The sequence below is a fragment of the Oryza sativa genome, chromosome 8 (genome assembly GCF_034140825.1).
Source record: "Oryza sativa Japonica Group chromosome 8, ASM3414082v1".
Classification (NCBI taxonomy): Eukaryota; Viridiplantae; Streptophyta; class Magnoliopsida; order Poales; family Poaceae; genus Oryza; species Oryza sativa.
In genome coordinates, this window is record NC_089042.1 from 7,937,253 (window position 1) to 7,959,093 (window position 21,841).

Sequence of the window (21,841 nt, forward strand, 5' to 3'; positions counted from 1 at the left end):
GATCGACGCCCCTGTCACACCGACACCGGGGGCCCACATACGCACGCACCTATCACGTGAGCTAACCCCATTATCCTCTCATCTCCGCGGCATCTGACATCTCTCGTCTCTCCCCCCGTCCCTATCCCCTTCGCCCTTTCATTGCCGTCGTCGTCGTCGTTCGTCCCAATCTCCGCATCCCTCCATTCCCCCCTCCTCGATGGCTTGCCTCCTCGCGCAAACCCTAACCCTAACCCTAGCCCGTTTGGCGGCGACGCCCCTCCTCTCTCTCAGCGGCCTCGCCACCAAGGTTGAGGTCATCGAGATCGACCTCTGTAACACCCTGAAAATTCGACCGACAAAAATCTAAACTCTAAAAATATGGGCCTTCAAAAACTTTTTAAACAAATTGCATCATGCCAATTTTATTCGATGATTTTATTAGATTTTGATTTCGGAACTCATCGATCACAAATAGGGGAAAATTAATTAGGAATCAACCCTGAAATTAGATTTGGTCAAAGAAATAAATAAATTATAATTTAAAATAAAGATTATGTAAGGATAGAAATAAATAAAATATCATCGCGACCATATTTGTATTAATTAGATTTAAATGCAATGGAACAAGAATTAACCCTAATTAAAAATTCAAATAAATTATACAAATAAAATATGAGTAATATTAATATAGGGTGAATTCATTAGTTGAGATAACACAAATATTGAGTAAACTTCATTTATGCAAGATTTAGAAATTATAGAATCAAATTTATATGGAAAATAAACTAAAATCGGGATAAATAGGAAAATACACTGTTCATTATGGCGTAGGTGTTCGATGTGGTCCCTAGCCTTCCCCCTCCTCTCCCACCTCTGCCCCTAGCCGCCCCGAGCCCGCGCCATCGCCGCCTGCCGCCGCTGCCGCGCCGCGTCGCCGTCGCGTTGCCGTCACCACGCGCCGCGCGCCATCGCCGTCGCCGTCGCGTCGTCGCCTCGCGCCCCGCGCCCCTGCCCCGCCACGCGCCCGTCCCATCGCCGCCTGCCGCTCGCGCCTCGCGCCCCGAGCCGTCGCGCCGCCGTCCCGCCGCCCCGCGCGCCCACGCGCCCCGTCACCGCCCATCCCGTCGCCGCTCGCGTTCCATCGCCGCCTCGAGCCTGCGCCGCTGTCGCCGTCGCCGTCCCATCACCGCGCGCCGAGCCCCGCGCCGCCCCGAGCCCCGCGCCGCCATCACGTCGCCACCCGTCGCGTCACCACCGTTGTGTCGCCGCCCCTCCCCCTCTCCTTCTTCCCCTCTTCCCTATAAACACCCCCACCCCTCTCCATTATTCCCCACTCCATTCCCTTCTCCTCTCCCTCTCCCCCCTTCTCCACACGCCGCCGTCGTCGTGCCGCCGCGCCGCCGTCTCCGAGCCGCCGCGCCGCCGCCACAAAGTCGCCGCGCCACGCCGCGACTTGCGCCGCCGTCACCATCGTTGCCGCCGCGCCGCCGACCTCGGTGACGCCGCGCCGCCGACCTCGGTGACGCCGCACCGCACCGGGTGCCGCGCCGTGTCCTGCGCCGCCGTCGCTGTCGTCGCCGCCACCGCCGCCGCCGGTGAGCCGTCTTTCCCCCCCTCCACCTCGCGCCCACCGCCGTCGCCGCCCGGGGGAGCAAAGAGCCGAGAGAGAGAGATAGAAAGAAGCCGGGAGGGAGGAGAGAAAAAGAAAAGAGAGGAAGGGAGAAAGGAGCCGGGAGAGAGAAAAGAGGGAAGAGAGAAAGAAAAGGAAAAAGAAAAGAAAGGAGAGAAAAAGAAAAGAAAAAAAAAAGAAATTAGGGGGAGATTAGGGAAGTTTAGAAAATTTAAAATAATTAGAATTTAATTATAGATTAATTATAGTCGTAGAATTGCAAAATTTAATATAAATTATGGATTATTCTTGGTAATTTCTATAAGAAATCAATTCGCGGTAGTAATTTAGATGTAATTCATAACTAAACAAATAGATGAATTCTTATATATTATTATAGATTATTTTTGGGTAATCCCTATAAGTAATCGATTCACGGTAGAAATTCGGATTTAATTACTAGGGATTTTAGCCGTGTATTATATTTAATCATTTAGTCATAGACTAAATTAAATTGTATAATATTTCTAGGATTTCGTCCGATATTTAGCTCGCGATAGAAATTTCTAACCTATTATATGGATATAATGCTCGGGTAGATTAAATTAAAAACTTATGACAACAAAATATTTATACCCGCAAAATAGTTTGAATCAAAATTGGGTTTGCCTTAGTTCGCGAATAGTAAAGTTAATATAAAGGAATCGACTTTCGCATTCGACTTTCATTTGGATTGATTTGGATTTTTATTTGAATTCTAACCGAATTCAAATCAATTTTCGCACGTAACTATAGAGTCCGAGAGAGTTGCGGATCCAAGCGAAGGTCAAGACCCGAAAGACTTTGAGCAAGGCAAGTCATCACTATTCTTTGAACATGTTGATCCCAATTGCGAAATTATTTTGTTTACAAATAAAATTGCATGCAATGATAAACATCCTACTTGTGATTATGCCATGCCTTGATTATTGTTTACCCTTAAAATCCTTGTAACCATGTTTACGTATGAGTCCCTAGTCAATTATGACAATTGCTTAGAAATGCTATTTTAGAATCATGCATACTCATATTTATCAAATGTTATATGCTTGGGCAATTACCTTTGGGAAGGTAATTGAGATGTGGCATGTGGAGACATGAGCGCCACATTTCCATGATGTTGATGACATGATTTGTGAAAGGAGAAATAAAAACTAAACAACTGTTTTCGACTGGGGCGGCTGGAGGTTTTGGGTGGTGTCCGAAAAAGGCTAGTGCCGTCCCTGGTCAGTTAAGGACCGAGCCATGAAGTTAAGCATGAAACGACCCCCGTACAACCGCACTTCTCGTATGGGTATAGACCTAGCGGAGTAGATAGCTGAGCGGAGGCAATATCCATGCGTAGTGGTCTTCTTTTAGGTGTGTGATGCGGCAAGCAGTCTGCTGGCGGATGCCCGATTCGGATGGCCAGGTGGATGGTGGATGCCCGTTCCAGATGGTCAGAGGCTGGCTTGGCAATACTACATGAGGATACCCATAAGAGAACAATCATGATGGACTGGGTTCAACGACAAGAAGCAACGTAGCAGTGTGTGTTTTTCCCTTCCCGGGAGCGCCAGAACTCCTCTCACTGCTAGAAACGTATGACGCCTAGAGTGCATGAGGACTAAAGTTCATGGAGTGGGTACTGCCAATGCGAGGTTATCAAAAGGCTTTGCCGTGACGCGTCTCATGTGTTGGGACGAGGCTCATGTGTTGGACAGTCGCGGAGTGCGGGTAAAGTGTACATCCACTGCAGTGTGAGTAAACCAAATCTATTCGAATAGCCGTGCTCGCGGTTATTGAGCACCGGGACATGTATTACACTTGGCTAGACTCTAAATTCTTAATTTGTGTGGGATGGGATATTGCATGATGATTTCTATGCTGATGGAGCCACTTCCTGAGAGGCGGGAATGTGGACGTCCTCAGAAAACCATGACGACTCAATGGCGGGAAGCTATCCTTAGGATCACAATGGATGGTGGACAGAACCGTCATTGTTTAATATGAACACTGGTACTAAAATTTGATCAATCTGTGCTAGGTCTTAGGCTTGTGAAAAGAATTACAAAACTTGCTTTGCGCAAAAGAACCATAGCCATCCTTTGAATACCCCTGTCATGTGTATTATTGCTGTGGTGGCTTGCTGAGTACGGTTGGTACTCACCCTTGCAATATACAAACTTAATCAGAGGTCGGAGATGAAGCTTCGGAGGATCCCTACGCTTACTACCAGGAGGGTGATGAAGACGATGGCGCCCAGTAGGTCTTAGTTACGGTCGTTGCCTGTGGCAATGGCGTGCCGCTGCCTTAACTCCGCTGCCTTACCTACTTCTTTTTTTGGGATGTATTCCGGACCGTTCGGTCCGATGATTTAAGACTATGTCTGCGGGCTTATGATGTAATGATTCGTACTAGACACTCGTGTATGTGCACATGGTATTTCAGCTAAGAATTCGTGTGTACCAGACTACTTGATCCAGGAAAATGGTACTGTTTACACGATTGATTCCTGTTATAAAAACGGGGGTCCACAACCTCGCCGAGGACGATGCCGCCGCGGACGCCTCCACCTTGGGCCCCGCCTCCTCCCCTGCGTCGGTGGAGATGGTCGGGGTCAGGCGCCTGGAGGAGGCGATTCATGGCGTCATGGTGCGCCGTGTGGCGCCCGACTAGCTCCCCTTCGTCGCCGGGGGGTCGTTCTGGGTTCCCCCCATGCGGCAGCCCCACGGGGTCGCGAACCTCGTCGGCCGGATCACGGCGGCAGCCGGGGGCGATGCGGAGGTGGTGGCCGGAGGGCTCGCGTACGAGCCAGAGGTATACGCGCCCATGATGGAGGAGGAGGCGCTCTCCTTCTCCACCGCTTGGGGCGTCAGCGTTCTACTTCGTGTTTGTGTAATTTTTTTCAAAACCGTGACCAATTAGCAAAAACATCGCCTTTCCATTTGAAGCTTAGAGTCTGTACTATATGCATCTAAGCACAAGCCTCATGATTTAGTTCTATCTTTAAGGCTTGTGCTTAGATGCACATAGTACTGACTCTAAGCTTTAAATGGAAAGGCGATGTTTTTGCTAATTGGTCACGGTTTTGAAAAAAACACAAACATCTAACCACGGGCTTGAACCTAGGCTTTGTATGGCCAAGCCAAGTCGTGGTAAAGCTACCGCTTATCTCATTTCTTGACGGTGAAGCTATGGAACCACCTGTGCCAGTGCGCGGCATGTCGCTCCGCCACTGGCGGCATCAAACCTTGCCACCACCTAGTTGTATGTAATCGAGCTGTAATATCGATCTGTAACCTTGCCACCACACTCTTCTTTCGAAGAGTTATATTGAATTTTAAGATTTAATGGGTTGTAACTTGATAGTAAGATATAATTTCTCAGCTTCGATGGTACATGACAGGGAGCTTCCTGAGATCCTTCCCTTTATTTCGTATATATGGTTGTAATTTTCTGCTGAGTTCGTTGCAGCAAGCTAGCCTTTTCCAAGGTTGTTTAACTGGGAGACTTTGTGGCATTACGCGAGTGATGTCCCTTTCAATTAGCTGTTAGCTTTGTTATCCTCCTCTCTTGCGACCGCTGTCAATTAATATGTATATTAATTTCAACTGTTGTTTTCCGTCATACTTAACGCGCAAGTCTTTTTGTGTTCGCTGTAATTTTGCTGTGTTGTTTGTTTTCCTATCCAATTCATATGTGTATGCATACCGACCTACAAAGGCTGTGTTTAGTTCAGCGCAAAGTTTGAATTTGGTTAAAATTAGAGATGATGTGACTGAAAAGTTGTGTGTGTATGATAGGTTGATGTGATGGAAAAGGACTGAAGTTTAGATCCAAACTTTGGATCTAAACACAGCCAAATTAAGATGCGCCGAGTAGTTGTGAAAGAGAAGCTAGTTAATTCGGTCATACTTTGATATGGACGTGTAGCTGGTTTGTCACTCCATCTATGAGAGACTCTATCCACCTATACTTCAAATAAAATTTTATCTTAAACTACTCATCCGATCTACGATCCGATTACACCGTTGTGTTCATAACAATTAAATATTTATAACAAGATCTCACATGATTATATTTTGATGAAAAATTATAAATTATTTTTATAATATATCTAAATTACTTTTAGATTTCACTAAATTACTTCTTCGACATATAAAAGTAAATTCAATAAAGCTTAAAAGTATTTTACATATATTATAGAAGTAACTTATAACAAAAAGAAAGTAACTTTAATGCCTGCCTTTTTTCATTGGACGTGACTGCTGGTTTGTACTCCAATAGTATAATAGTATGTATCTTTTTTTAATCTCTTTAATAACTTATATCTTTTAAATCACATATTGTTTTTAAGATCTATTTGCATCATTTTACTCCACTCAAAATATGTGACAAAACAATATTCATATTGAAAATATTCTCATTTTATTAATTTAAAAGTAATTTATTACATGTTATAAAGAAACTATTACATCTTATACATGGTTAATTCTTATTATTTATTCTATCAATGTTATTTACAATCCATCAACGGTTTTATCTTCTTTTCTCATTCTACATAAAAAAAAACAAAAATGAAAGGAAAAAAACAATCAGTGATTAAACAGATTTATAGAGAGTTACTTCTGAACCATGCAAAAGTTACTTCTAATTAACATTGAAGTTACTTTTAAAAATTGTTAAACTTACGCGTGTTGATCTGTGCTGATTAATTTTAATATCTAGATAAAGTTATATTTTTATCCCTGCAACGAATTTACTTCTAATGTCATTACAAAGTTACTTCCGTTTTGTTTTAAGATACTTTTATAATATATGTAAATTACTTTTAGACTTTATTGAATTTACTTTTATATGTCTAAGAAGTAACTTAGTCAAATCTAAAAGTAACTTATATACTATATGATAAAAGTAACTTACGTATATAATAAAAGTAATTTACAAATATAAATATTTTTTCATCGTAATATAATCATGTAAGATCTTGCTGTGAAGATTTAATTATAACGAACACAATGGTGTAATCGGATTGTAGATTAGATAAATAATTTGAGAGAAAACTTTATAAGAAGAAAGAAAAAGACATGAATGTCTAAGAGGAAAATCAGCATGCACGTCACCACGTGTAGCAGTACCCAAACCGAGAGGCTAATTACCATGAACTGTTCCTAACGGAGTGCGGGATACTTAACGCGTACGTCGCGATGGAGGGTTCCGCGGCTACTGACGTGTTTACGGTGGCACGCGACGCGATAGGCGATAGCCGATAAGTAATTAATAGGCAAGTAGTATTAATTGGCTAGGTAGAGTAGGCGAGGTCGAGGAAAATCCTCAGTAGTATAGTATATAGTACTGACGAGATCGGCCCGGGGAGGCACGTGCTCGCGGCGATCGATCACAGATTTCATTCTTGTATACAGTACGCGTTCATGGAGGCCTTGGCGTCGTTCATGGATTTGGAGGGGCGGCCCCATCAGCATCGGTGGTCGATGAGGAGGGGCGGCGGCCTCTTCTTCCCGCAGATCAGCAGCGCTGCCGGAGAATTAGGCTGGTCCAGCGATAGCTCCACGGCTTCGAGCCCGGCGCCCTCGACGTTGTCGTCTTCTTGCATGTCATCCCCTTGGGGCGGCGGCAGCGGCCGCTGGTCAGCTTCTCCGGCTCCGGCGGCGTCATCCGGGCTCCACCAGATGGTCCGCGACAACTACACGCAAGGACTCATCCGGGCGTTCGGCCGCCGCCGCCATGACGAAGCTCTCCTCCACAAGTGGTTCTCGCAGCTGGACGTCGAGTGGGTTCTGCTCCTCCACGCCGGACAAAGAGATCTAGACTCCTCCTCCGTCGAAGATTTGATGGCGTTGATGGAGCGGTGGATGAGAGCTCTCCTAATCATGGTGCAGGTCCTCTCCATGACGCTGCTCGAGCTCCGAGACAGAAGGTCGTCGTCATCACTCGCCGGCACCGACGACGACGATGCCTTCCTGCTTCGCACAAAGGGATCGGCAGGCAACAGGTCACCGGCACCGGAGCTGCCGGACTTCGTGTGCGTGCAGGAGGTTGTGCAGTTCGCGGAGGCGAGCATCCTCAGGATGCTGGCCTTCGTCGACGCCATCACACTAGCCGCTCTCAACGACGACCACCGCCGCCGCCACCGGGAGCCGGAGATGCTCCCGGGGATGCTGTACCTCTACGACTGCTTCTCCGACGCCTCGCCAACCGTCCTCGCCTTCTTCAAAGAGGCATCCGATGTCCTCCGGCTCCGGCTCCGGGAAGAATGAGGCGCGGCCGGGGCCGGCATTTGACGACGCCATCAATGGCATCTTCTCGCGGAAGAGGTCCAAGCTGAGTGATGCTATCTGGGGAATGATGGAGAAGGTTCGGGCATCCTTCCTGATGGACACCTTCTGGCAAGTCTCACCGGACGCAGCTGATGATGAACTACATCGCACTTGTTTGGTGCAACGGAGACGTGCTCAAATTCATCCTACAGGATCACCACTTCCGCTTGTTCATCTCCGACACCGAGGGCTTCAACGCGGTGGTGAACCTAATCACCGATATGATCTCCTGCCTCAGGAGCAAGCTCGAGGAAGCATCCCTTCTCATCTCGGACCCGGGATTGCGGTGCATATTCTTGCTCAACAATTGGCAGCTTGTCTTGCGCCGCGTTGAATCCATGGACCTGCCATCTTCGGCCCTGATAGAAACAAGCATGACACAGAGGTACATAGATACTTACCTCCATGTCTCCTGGTCCCCTCTGCTGAGTTGCCTGTTCATTGAAAACCCTTCTATTAGTCTTGGAAAGACAAGAGCCGGCAAACCTTTCGGCTTTCGAAGATACTTGTCACTTGATAGGTTTGAGTCAGAATTCCAAAGAACCTACACAAATCACAAGTTTTGGAAGGTTCCAAACCCTGACCTTCGGCAGAGACTGCGTCAAGCCATCGTCCAGAAAGTCGTCACACACTATAGCATGTATCTAGAGGAGCGAGCAGCAAGGGGAATGCACAATCAACCGCCCAAGTCCACGCCCGAGCAGTTGAAGGAGTTGTTGGATGAATTATTTGAAGGATGATGATGAGTTCAATGCAATTGCTATGGAAAATTCACCTCAATAACTTAGGCATTTCAGTTGACTCTTTCTCACCATTGGTTACGCGCTTAAAGGTTTGTGCTCTAGTCAACACTCACTCTATGGTCGTCTTTTGGTGATGATGGTGACAGGCTAATTTCCTGCCAAAAAAAAAAGTTTGAATTTCACTTCAGACTTCTGGAAACTACTCCAAAAAAAAAATTCACCCAGATGCTATACTTTGTAGTTTTAATCTTTGCATTACAATTTCATTATCCTCTGTACAGAGTATATATTATAATCGCTTTGCTTGTACTTTGGTTTTCTAGTGTGTGCCCGCAAAGTAAGAACTACTTCCTCCGTCAGTAACAAGTTGTAAAATCCTAAAAAATAACTTAATTGAGATGTTAGCTTATCAACAATCTGTTCCTGTCTTCTTGCATAATACTTTATTTTGTGGTATGTTAGCAAAGCAATAACTAATCCGGTATGCTTTGGCTATTAAGCATTTGTATGCAAAATCGGACACGGGCCTTCATATTATCTTCAGTTAAGGTGAACTTTATGGCATTTGTATGGCGCTTAAACCTCCCTTCCTTCAAACGCCTATGCAATGTGCTTTTCAACACACTACTACAAAAACCATCTTTCGTGGCGGCCAATTTAGATTTGCTGGCGGAATGCTAGTGAAGATCAAAATCTTTGCTAGCGGTTATCGGCCGCCAGCGAAAATCGATTTTCACTAGCGGTTGTGTTATACCGGCCGCCAGCGAAAAACAATTTTTGCTGGCGGTTGTGTTATAACAACCGCCAGCGAAAATAGTGGCCCAAGTTAAAAAAAATGACAGAGCAACACCGCTCCGTTTGCCTCCGTCAACACCGTTTCAAATTATTCCCAAATCCACTCCTCGATTCACAAATTCACATAAATTTACATCAACAATTTACAATAAAAACAGTCAGAATTTTCCATTCACATTGCACACAAATCAACCGATATTTTCCATTCACGATCAACAGAAATCCACACAAATGCACACAAATCTACATAAATTCACAGAAATCCGAGCACCACCGCCCGCGGCCCGACGGCGTCGGTCGTGACGAGGTCGAGGCCCCGCGGTCGTGCTCCCCGCGCCACCGCCGGGGCGGATCCGTGCTCCTCGAGCCGCCGCCGGGGCGGATCCGTCCTCCCCGCGCCCGTCCTCCCCAGCGGCGGCCTCCTCCCATCGGACAGATATGGGAGAGGGGAGAGGAGGGGATGGGAAGGCGCGGCGCCGCCGCTTCCTTCGTGGTCGCCGTCGTCGCCGCTTCCGTTGTGGTCGCCGTTGTCGCCGTCGCCAGTCGCCGTCGTCGCCGTGCACATCCGCACCGCCGGCCGGGCGGATCCGTCCTCCCCACGCCCGTCCTCCCCGGCGACGGCCTCCTCCCCTCGGACTGATCTGGGAGAGGGGAGAGGAGGGGATGGGAGGGCGTGGCGCCGCCGCTTTCTTCGTGGTCGCCGTGCACATCCGCGCCGCCGGCCGGGCGGATCCGTCCTCCCAGCGCCCGTTCTTCCCGGCGGCAGCCTCCTCCCCTCGGACCGATCTGGGAGAGGGGAGAGGAGGGGATGGGAGGGCGCGGTCCCGCCACTTCCTTCGTGGTCGCCGTCGTCGCCGCTTCTGTCGAGGTCGCCGTCGTCGCCGTCGCCAGTCGCCGTCGTCGCCGTGCACATCCGCGCCGCCGCTGGGGCGGATCTGTCCTCCCCGCACCCGTCCTCCCCGGCAGCGGGGATCCCGCCAGTCGTGGTCGCCGTCATTGGCGCCGCGCCCCTCCAAGGAGGAGGTTGGGGGCGCAAGGAAGGAGGAGGGGAGACTGGAGAGAGGTGGGGGGGGGAGGAGGAGAGGGAGGTGGGTGGGTAGAGAGGAGATTGAGGAGAGAGAGGTAGTGGGTGGGTGGGTGCCGGGTGGGTGGGTATACCTGGCCAAATGGGCCGTGCCAAGCCGGGCCGGCCCGAGCACGGCAGTACTGTAGCCGGCCCAGGCCCGGCACGGCACGCCAGCCTGTGGGCTGTGCCGGCACGGCCCGTTATCCCGTGCCGTGTTTGGGCCGATGCCTCAGCCCGTGGGCTGGCACGGCACGGCACGTTTACTGTAGCGTGCCGGCACGGCACGGCCCAGGCATGGCACGGCCCACCGGCCCATTTATTTTTTCTACGATTTTCTAATTTTTCCCATATATTTCTCATATTTTTTTATTTTTTTCCACATTTTATCCTATTTGTACCATATATTTTATGATATATTTCCTAAATTTTCCTCACATTTATCCTATATTTATCATTTTTTCCTTTATATTATGTTTTTTCTGCCTTTTTTCTTTTTTTCCCCTCAAATTTCAATTTTTATGGGCCACATGTACTAGTGGGCCGGCTACCAGCCCACGTGCCACTACAGTAGCCGTGCCGGCCCGGCACGGCCCAGCACCTTCTTGGGCCGTGCTTGGGCCGTGGCCTTGGCACGTGGGCCGGCACGGCACGGCCCGCTACAGGAGCCGTGCCTAACGGGCCGTGCCGTAGTGGGCCGTGCCGTCGGCGTGCCGTGTCGTGCTGGGCCGGGCCGCCCGTTTGGCCTGCTATATGGGTGGGTGAGGGAAAATATCTCAGCCCGCGCAGATTTTAAATGTCGTCAAATTTTTTTAGCGGGCTCTGTTTTTTCGCTGGCGGAACTGTTTAGTAACCGCCAATGAAAATATTGGTTTTCGCTGGCGGATACTTAAGAGGTCCGCCTCGAAAAATAGAGTATTTTTTATGGCGGACGTCTTAACATGGCCACCAGAGAAAATCAGTTTTCACTGGCGGTCCTATACCCCCACCCCTCCTTATGTTTTTATGACGGTTTTAGCATATAACCGTCAGGGAAAATTATAGTGACGCTATGAAAAATTGTTTTCTTTGTAGTGACATTTGCAAAGCGTTGGCGAGGTCTTTGATAGTATGGCGCTGTCTAAGCGGCACATCTTCGATGCCATTCACTGGTGGAGAAACCATCTTTCGTCGGTCGGCCGATTTCCACAATATTCCCGGATGTAATAAAAACCGGGGCTAAAGATGATCTTTAGTCCCGGTTCAAAAGGGTAACGGGCATATTTGATTTTTAGTCCCGGTTTGTGTTACCAACCGGGACTAAAGATCATCTTTAGTCCCAGTTCGAATGCTGTCAGGTCATGTCAGGCCCCCCCCCCGGGATCTTTAGTCCCGGTTGGTGCTACCAACCGGGACTAAAGTCTCACCCCTATATATATATGTCTTCTTCCTCCTCCAGCTGCCCGAGCAAGCTTCAAAATTTCTTCAAAAAAGAGGGGAGGTCATGCCAAAATTTCTATTAAATTTATTTTGGTGATTACATACAAATCGGAGGTGCCTAAAAGGTTTGCAACTTCATCCTCCAATGTTTTTTTTTTGTCATACTACATTTGCACCTATGTTTTGCACACTTTTTTTGTCTCCAAAATTTAGTTGTAAGTTGATGAGAGAGAAAATGTGTGTGGGGAAGAAAGAATATATAGAAATTTAGTTCATTTGCTAAACAAGGTTTTATAAAATAGTTGAGAAGGAAAACTCTAGTGAAAGTTAATCTTAAATAATAGAAAACAAACTAAAATGAAAATTAAAAGAAGTAAAACACATTAAAATTAGTTTAAAACTTTACAAATAGTTTTTAAGAATTATTTGGTGTAATATTTTATGATTTTTGTATGAATAAAGATATCTTATAATTATTGTATGACTGTCGTTATTGTAAGAATAATTATTTGTGTACGGTTTTTTTGACTCATGTAGATGGATCGGCAATGGATGTACGCTGACCGGCGGTCCAAAGAGTTTATTGACGGCGTGCACTATTTTTTGAGAGTGGCCGAAGCTAACAGGCAAAGGGGTTTTATTTGTTGTCCATGCAATAAGTGTAAAAATCAGAAGGAGTATTCTGCATCCAGGACTATTCATTTCCACTTGTTTGAGTCGGGGTTCATGCCAAGCTATAATTGTTGGACATCCCACGGAGAGCAAGGTGTTGAAATGGAAGAAGATGAAGTGGAAGACGACAATATTCCGGACTTTGCTCAGTATGTTGGATTTGAAGGAAATCAAACGGGCGAGGAGGAAATAGCTGCTGATGGTAACGACGTTGCGGATGATCTTGGTCAGATGTTGCAGGACGCCAGGGAGGACTGCGAAAGTGAAAAGGAGGCCCATAAATTGGACAAGATGTTGGAGGACCACAGAACTTCGTTGTACCCAGGTTGCGAGCAGGGGCACAAAAAGTTGGATACCACTCTGGAGTTGTTGCAATGGAAGGCAAAAAATGGGGTTAGTGACAAGGCATTTGGCGATTTATTGAAACTCGTCAAGAACATTCTTCCAGGGGGAAACAAATTGCCCGAGACAACGTACGAGGCTAAGAAGATAGTCTGCCCGTTAGGACTGGAAGTTCATAAGATTCACGCATGTCCGAACGATTGTATCCTATATCGCGGTGAGGAGTATGAGAACCTAGAAGCATGCCCTGTTTGCAAAGCACTACGATACAAGATTAGACGGGACGATCCAGGAGAAGTTGACGGGCAGCTAACAAAGAAGAGAATTCCTGCTAAGGTGATGTGGTATTTCCCTATAATACCACGGCTAAGGCGTTTGTTCAGGAACAAGGGGAATGCTAGAATGTTGCGATGGCACGCTGAAGAGCGTCAACAGGACGGGATGCTGAGACACCCCGCCGATGGTTCGCAGTGGCGAAACATCGACAGAAAATTTAAAGAATTTGGAAAGGACGCACGAAACATACGGTTTGGTTTGAGTACGGATGGCATGAATCCATTTGGAGAGATGAGCAGCGGCCATAGCACTTGGCCCGTTACGATGTGTATCTACAACCTCCCCCCTGGCTATGCATGAAGAGGAAGTACATAATGATGCCGATTATTATTCAAGGCCCCAAGCAACCTGGTAACGACATCGACGTGTACCTAAGACCACTGGTCGAAGATCTTAAACAGTTGTGGAAGAAGGAATGTGTCCCCGTGTGGGACGAGGACAAACAGGATGAGTTTAACCTACGAGCGCTGCTGCTCGTAACCATCAACGATTGGCCTGCACTTAGCAACCTATCCGGACAGTCCAACAAGGGGTACAAGGCTTGCACTCACTGTATGGATGAAACAGAAAGTACGTATCTTAAGCACTGTAGGAAGGTTGTATACATGGGTCATCGTCGATTCCTTGCAGCAAACCACCCGGTACGGAAGAAAGGCAAGCACTTCGAACATAAGGCCGACCACCGTACGAAGCCTAAACATCGCAGCGGGAAAACAGTGTTTGCTATGGTTAAAGATCTTAAAGTAGTGTTCGGAAAGGGGCCTGGAAGCCAGCATATAGAGAGCGAAGATGGTCACGCGGCGATGTGGAAAAAGAACTCTATATTTTGGGAGTTACCATATTGGGAATTCTTGGACGTACGCCACGCAATCGACGTGATGCACCTCACTAAGAACCTTTGCGTAAACCTTCTTGGCTTCCTAGGTGTATACGGAAAGTCGAAAGATACACTGGAAGCACGTAATGATCTGAAGCATATGGAACAACGCGGCGACCTTCACCCGGAACCAAAGGAGAAAGGAAGCCATTACTTGAGTCCAGCCAGCTACACTCTTAGCAAGGCAGAGAAGGAAAGTATGTTTGAATGCTTGGAGAGCATAAAGGTACCGTCTGGATACTCCACGAATATCAAGCGAATAATAAGCACGAAGGAGAAGAAGTTCACAAACCTAAAGTCTCATGACTGTCACGTGTTGATGACACAACTGCTACCAGTTGTAATAAGGGGTATCCTTCCAGACAATGTCCGGGCAACAATAACAAAGCTATGTGCATTCATGAACGCAATTTCGCAGAAGGTCATCGATCCGGATAGATTAGAAGCCCTTCAGAATGAAGTGGTGCAATGTCTCGTCAGTTTTGAGTTGATATTTTCACCTTCATTTTTCAATATAATGACGCATCTGCTTTGTCACCTTGTGAAAGAGATCCGTATTCTCGGGCCTATGTACCTACACAACATGTTTCCTTTCGAGAGGTACATGGGCGTTCTGAAGAAGTATGTTCGTAACCGTGCTCGTCCAGAGGCAAGCATCGCCAAGGGTTATGGAACAGAGGAGGTCATCGAATTTTGCGTAGAATTTATCCAAGACCTTCGCCCAATCGGGGTACCTGAATCACGCCATGAAGGGAGACTACGGGGAAAGGGAACTCTCGGAAGGAAAACAATAATGACGGTAGACAACAATTTATTCCGTAAAGCCCATTTCACTGTTCTGCAACACTCTTCATTGGTAGCTCCTTACATCGAGGAGCACTTGGCTCTAGTTCGCGCCAGGAACATCGGTAAGTCCGATGCATGGATTACACGGTATCACATTGATACTTTCCCCGCGTGGCTACGACAACATCTCATGGGTAACGAGTCGATCAACCAACAACTTGCCTTCCTGGCGAGGGGACCGTCTGGGTCGATTGCGACATTCCAGGGATATGAGATCAATGGGTACACATTCTACACGAGAGCCCAAGACATGAAGAGCACGAACCAAAACAGCGCTGTTCGTGTCGATGCCATGGGACACGATGGAACAACTGCCACGTATTACAGTGCCATCGAGGACATATGGGAACTTGACTATGGTCCTCTCAAGGTTCCTCTGTTCCGGTGCCAATGGGTTAGGTTGACTAGTGGAGGCGTAATGATTTATGACAGTGGGATGACAACTGTTGACCTTAACAAGGTTGGATACTCGGACGAACCTTTTGTCCTTGCCAATGATGTAACGCAAGTCTTTTTCGTGAAGGACATGTCTAGCAAAGGAAAGAAGGGCAGAGGGCCTGATGAGCCTAAGCGTCAAGTGGTTCTCCCAGGCAAAAGAAAAATCGTCGGAGTTGAGGACAAGACTGACGAGGATTACGATCAGTTGGATGGGCAACCCCCTTTCACGGTGACGATTGACCCTAGCATCCTCCTATCAAATGAAGACACCCCTTACTCACGCAGCGATCACAAGGAGGGAACAATAGTGAGGAGAAAGTACGTGCGGTCAACCGTCACCGCCGATGTAATGCCGTAATTATTGTGTACACGATGTAAACTATTTTGGATGTATTGATTATCCATATAAATCAATTGATGTATGGCATATGTTAATTACGCATGATTATTAGAGGTTTCAACAAGTTTAAATCATGTATATGCTAGTTATATGTGATACTTACAATTTTTAAAAGTTTTAAATCACACAGGTGGCAATTTCATATGTATGTTAATTAGAGTTTTTAACATTTAATTTACTAGCATTCATATGCTAATTATAATTGACTAGAGGATTTTTAAAAGTTTTAAATCACGCAAGTGGCAATTTCATATGTTAATTAGAGTTTTTAACATTTAATTTACTATCATTCATATGCTAATTATAATTGACTGGAGAATTTTTAAAAGTATTAAATTTAATATATTTTTAAAACTATCATTCATATATTAGAGTTTTTCACAATTTAATTTACTATCTTTCATATGCTACTTATATATGACTATTCGAATTTTTAAAAGGTTTAAATCATGCATGTGGCATTTACATATGTTAATTAGAGTTTTTAGCATTTAATTTAATATAATTCCTACGCTAAGTATATATGATGATTACAATTTTTATTAATTTTAAATCATGCAGTATGTACATATATATCTTAATTAGAGTTTTTACCAATATAATAATATCATTCATATATATGCTAAGTATATATATATATATATTGGAATTTTTATTAATTATAAGTCATATATTTGCTTATTACGATTTATCCACTTAATTTATTACAGACAAAAATAATTTTTCGAAGTAATTGTCATTAATCTTTGTACTTTAAATAATGTTAATGCATTAACTTCTATTTTATAAACACATATGTAAGCGAAAATCATATGCAGTGCTATAATCTTTAGTCCCGGTTCTTAACCCTAACCGGGTTTAAAAAGAATTTCGAAATAGCGGGAAAAGATATTTACTCCCGGTTGTTGAGAACAACCGGGACTAAAGATATCTTTAGTCCCGGTTGTTCTCAACAACCGGGAGTAAAGATCTTTTCTTTACTCCCGGTTGTTATCAACAACCGGGACTAAAGATATCTTTAGTCCCGGTTGTTGAGAACAACCAAGAGTAAAGATCCGGGGGTATATATATTCCCGGTGCGCCCTCGTCTTCTTCACCAACACTTAGACGTTTTCGGCCGATCGATCTCTCTCGGCCTCTCTCCTTCGCCGCCACTGCCTAGGGCAAATCCCCGTGCCGACGCCGCCGTATCTCGCCGTCGTCTCGAGCTCGTCGTCCTAGCCGCTGCCTCCGCCTCCTCCGCTGCCGCCGCATCTCTGGGGTGAGAGCCGCCGCCGCCAGATCTCCCTTCATCTCGATCTCTCCGATCTCGATCTCTCTCCGTCGCGCCGCCCGCCACGAGACGCCGCGCCACGACGACGACGCGCCACGCCGACGCCGCGCCAAGCCGCCGCCGGCACGCCACGCCGCCGTCTTCGCCGCCGCGCGCGCAATGCCGCCGCCGGCACGCCACGCCGCCGCCTTTGCCACCGCGCAACGCCGCCGCCGCATGCCAACGCCACGCCGCCGCCGCCGCCGTCGCCACGCCGCCGCCGCCTTCGCCGCCGCGCGCGCAATGCCGCCGCCGCCATGCCACGCCGCCGCCGCCACGGCCCCGCAACGCCACGCCGCCGCCGCCGTCGCCACGCCGCCGCCGCCGCCGCCGCCGCCGCCACGCCGCCGCGCCAACCGCCGCCCCGATGCCGCCACACCGCCGTTAACGAACGAGAACGAGAACGATCGAACGAACGAGAGCGAGAACGAACACGTCAACGTACGTTGCCGCGAGAACGTGAACAAGAACGAGAACGATCGAACGAACGAGAGCGAGAACGAGAACAATCGAACGAAGACAAGCGAGAACGAGGGAACGAACGTGAATGAGAACAAGCGAACGAACGTGAACGAGCGAACGTTAACGTGAAATGCAATATATATCTATATATATATATATATATATATATATATATATATATATATATATATATATATGTTACTTCGCATTTATCCTAATACATCTTTTTGTATCTTGCAGAAAAGACGTGTTGTCGGAGTCGTCCGTCAAGCCTGAGTGGAAGAGCTAGCCCTAGAAGGAATTGGAGGAGGCAAGTGACGTAATAATATAAATGATTGTTATATTTGTAATGCAATTAATTAAGATTATTAGACCTGTAATTAGACTTATCATATAAGATTGTGTAGTGTTCTAATATTATTTGAGTTTTAATATAAGATTATTTTATTGCAAATTAGACTTAGTATGACATTATTGACTACGGAATTGGTGCGACTCCTAGCAATTGACTATTGTAGTCTTAATTAGACTTAGCATATACGCACGAAACACTTAGCATACATGACTATTTTAGTCTTAGCATGTAATATTATTTGAGTTTTAATATAAGATTACTTTATTTGTAATTAGACTTAGTATGTAATTATTGACTACGGAAGTGGTGCGACAAGTAGCAATTGACTATTGTAGTCTTAATTAGACTTAGCATATACGCACGAAACACTTAGCATACATGACTATTTTAGTCTTAGCATGTAATATTATTTGAGTTTTAATATAAGATTACTTTATTTGTAATTAGACTTAGTATGTAATTATTGACTACGGAATTGGTGCGACAAGTAGCAATTGACTATTGTAGTCTTAATTAGACTTAGCATTTACGCACGAAACACTTAGCATATACATGACTATTTTAGTCTTAGCATGTAATATTATTTGAGTTTTAATATAAGATAATTTTATTTGTAATTAGACTTAGTATATAATTATTTACTAGCTAGGGTTGTATAATATACGTCACCTAGACTTAGCTTATATCACGATTTGTAATTAGACTTAGCACGTAAGGTTGTGTAGGGTTCTAATGTACGACATTTACACTTAGCATACATGACTTAGATTGTTAAAACATAAATGTCTCGTGACTTAGCAGATGTTTCTTGTATCAACAGATGGCTGACCGCGATGAGGAACAGATATTGTACGATACAATCGCGGAGGGAAGCAGCCAGTACTGGAATGAAGAAGAGGGGAACAAGGATCCAAACCAGTACTTGAACGAGGAAGGGAACGTGGAGAGGGATGCGGAGGGGAACCAGCAGGGGCACGTGGAAAGGGATGTGGAGGGGAACCAGGAGGAGGAGGCTAGTGGTAGTCAACCCTCCGTTGGACAGAAGAGGGCACGCGGGCAACGAGGTGCAGCGAAGAAGCTTGAGGGTCGGCACATCATAACGGAAGTGGAAGAAGATGGACGTCCTAGTGCCCCGGCCGAAGCCGCCAAGAACTATGTACGTCACAGCGGTTGGGTTGTGCGGGATAACGTGCCTGTCAGTACGGTGTACTGGCGAAGAACAAGGGCACGCGGAGATCATGAGAGCTTTGTCCCAGATTCGGAGAAAGAGATGCTGTGGACCACAATGCTCGAGACATTCACCCTTCCTGCGGGTACAGAGGACAAAGTGAAAAGGTGGACTCTGAAGAAAATGGCAGAACAGTTTCAGAGCTTGAAGGGAGATCTGTACCAGAAGTATATACTGAAGGGGCAGACACCGAACTTCGACACATTCCCAAAGCTAAGGGATCACTGGGACGAGTTCGTTGCATATAAGACAGGTGAACAAGGGCAGGCGATGATGGAAAGAAACAAAGAAAATGCCGCCAAGAAGAAGTACCATCACCACTTGGGGTCAGGAGGCTATAGCATCGCGATGCCGAAGTGGGAGGAGATGGAGGCTAGCTTGATTGAGAGGGGTATCGAACCGGCAACAGCCAATTGGCCGGAACGATCGAAGTTCTGGTACTATGCTCACGGTGGAACGCTCAACCCAGCTGATGGCTCACTGGTCTTCGGCGATCAGATACGAGAGGCTGCGCGACGACTAACAGATGCAGTGGAAGCCTCCTCTCAGGGCACGTTCCGACCAGACAGAGATAGGGACGAGCTGACACTCGCCCTGCAGACTCCAGAGCATCCAGGACGAACACAAGGGAAAGGGGTGATTCCTTGGAAGATTGGTTTCAAGGAGGACATCCACACGTACAGGAGTCGGATGAGGAGCAAGAGAGATACCGAGGCGAAGATTGCAGACCTAGAGTTCCGGGTATCGAGCTACGAACTCAACATGCAAGAGGAGGTGGCAAGGAAGGTTGATGAACGCATGGCCGCACATCGGTCCCATGATCCCCAGCTGACCATTCCTCCTGCAATGGTGAGCCCGTCAGGAAACCGTAGCAGCTGCGCCTCAACGGGGCAGGTAGGATCACAGAGCATGGACGCCATGCAAACACAGGACGAATCGACCTGTCCCGTTGATGACATCACTCAGCGGACACCATGTGAGCTACATATTCCTTTCAAGAACTTATCAATAAAGGTAAGATTTAGCCATTCCGCTAGTTGCTGCTTATATATGTTGATTACTAATAAATAATCTCTCACAACATGAAGGTGGCGTCGGGCATGGCCATCCCAACGGACCCTTTAGGTACTTACCACTGCAGGCCGATTCCAGCAGGATACTCGAAGGTCGAAGTTGAGTTGGTCGAAGGCGCGTACGAGGACCTCGAGCTGGATTACCCTGGAGGAGACGGTGAGACGCATCTACGAGACACAAGCCATGCCATTATTCTATGGCGCAGGCGGTACATCATCCTCCCTGGGCGACAAGCGGCGTCTCGTGCACCATCTCCTCCGGCTCCGCCATCTCCTCCTCAGGATCCTGCACCGTCTCCTCCTCATGCTCCGCCAGCACCGTCTCCACCTCAGGCTCCAGCACCGACTCCTCCTCAGGATCCTGCACCGACTCCTCCTCGGGCTCCTACACATACTCCTCCGCAAGCTCCTCTTCCGGCACCTTCAAAGTCAAGGGCCCCCCCAGCTCCATCGCCTGCCCACACAAGGGCAACGAAGAAGGCGAAAGTTGACGCCGCCAAGAACAAGGACCCGGGGTACGATTGCACGCAAGAGGAGCTTGACGCTTACGTTGCATCAGAAGTCAAGAGACAATTCAAGCCTCGAAGTCCAGAAAAGAAGATTCCTATAGACCCCAGTGTTAAGAACTTCTTCAGGGGTATGTCTGCATCTGTCAAGGAGGCCATCAAGCTATCGGACTATGAGCGAACGCTGAAGAAAGCATCTTCTGGAAAGTCCAAACCAGTCCCTCAGCTTGGAGAGCAACCAAACCAGGAGATCGAGCCATTGGTGACCGGTAAAGAAATGACGATAGAACAATTTATTACTGACACCGGTCTAACTACGGATCAATTGCTAGGAGTCGCACCAATCGAAAAGGCGGAAGTGAAATACATGTACGAACTCGGTAAACCGCTTGTCAAGCCTGAGCTGCTGCAGTCCCTACCCACACAAATGTACAAGTTCCATCAGCTGTACATGGAGATGAGCGCCACCGGTAGAGAGATGATCGGAGCGAGGATCAGGGACACGGACTTCTTGCAAGGAGATGACATTCTCTGGATCAATTTCAGGGGAATCTACGAACTATACCAGCTGGACGCCCTCGACGTCTCTATTATGAGTTGCTGGATTTTGTAAGTATATCGTTCAATTAGATTTCTTACTATACGTCTCCTTTAATTAATTAGGTCCTTGTATATAAGTAGACTATATAAAATAAAATACTCCCTTTTATCGTTGTAGAATGGAGATTCAAAGGGCCCGACGGCAAAGGGTTTTCGATACTGGATTCATCGACCCTCGGAGAGTAAACGTCGCAATGCTCGACCAATATCCACAAGAAACAGAGGACAATCTCGTCCATCTCCTGAAGGCGCAGCATTACAAGACGTTCATACTGTTGCCGTACAACACAGAGTTAGTTCAATTTTACTGTCTTCCTACATACCAAATTTCATTCCCGTACGAACTTGCTAAGTGTTTCATATGTAATGCATCCCACGCACATTGCAGATTCCACTGGGTGCTTTTACTCTTCGACCTGTCGGC

The 21,841-nt window shown here is 46.9% G+C and overlaps 2 protein-coding genes across 2 annotated transcripts; both read left to right on the plus strand.

Moving 5' to 3' along the window:
• The first annotated feature begins 6,935 nt into the window (after positions 1-6,935).
• LOC107278602 (uncharacterized) lies at positions 6,936-9,109 on the plus strand. Its single transcript, XM_015793587.3, has one exon. The coding sequence runs from the start codon at positions 7,045-7,047 to the stop codon at positions 7,888-7,890; it is 846 nt and encodes a 281-aa protein (XP_015649073.1). The 5' UTR covers positions 6,936-7,044; the 3' UTR covers positions 7,891-9,109.
• A 3,398-nt stretch (positions 9,110-12,507) lies between these two features.
• Positions 12,508-21,415, plus strand: LOC136351638 (uncharacterized; the record flags this gene model as incomplete). The annotated part of the gene is made up of 3 exons (XM_066303863.1): positions 12,508-13,511; positions 13,913-14,320; positions 21,088-21,415. Coding segments are annotated over exons 1-3 (1,740 nt in total), but the record flags the coding sequence as incomplete, so codon positions are not given.
• Between the last annotated feature and the right edge of the window lie 426 nt (positions 21,416-21,841).

Coding starts and splice junctions, on each gene's coding strand:
- LOC107278602 (XM_015793587.3), top strand. CDS start 7,045: ATGGAGGCCTTGGCGTCGTTCATGGATTTGGAGGGGCGGCCCCATCAG.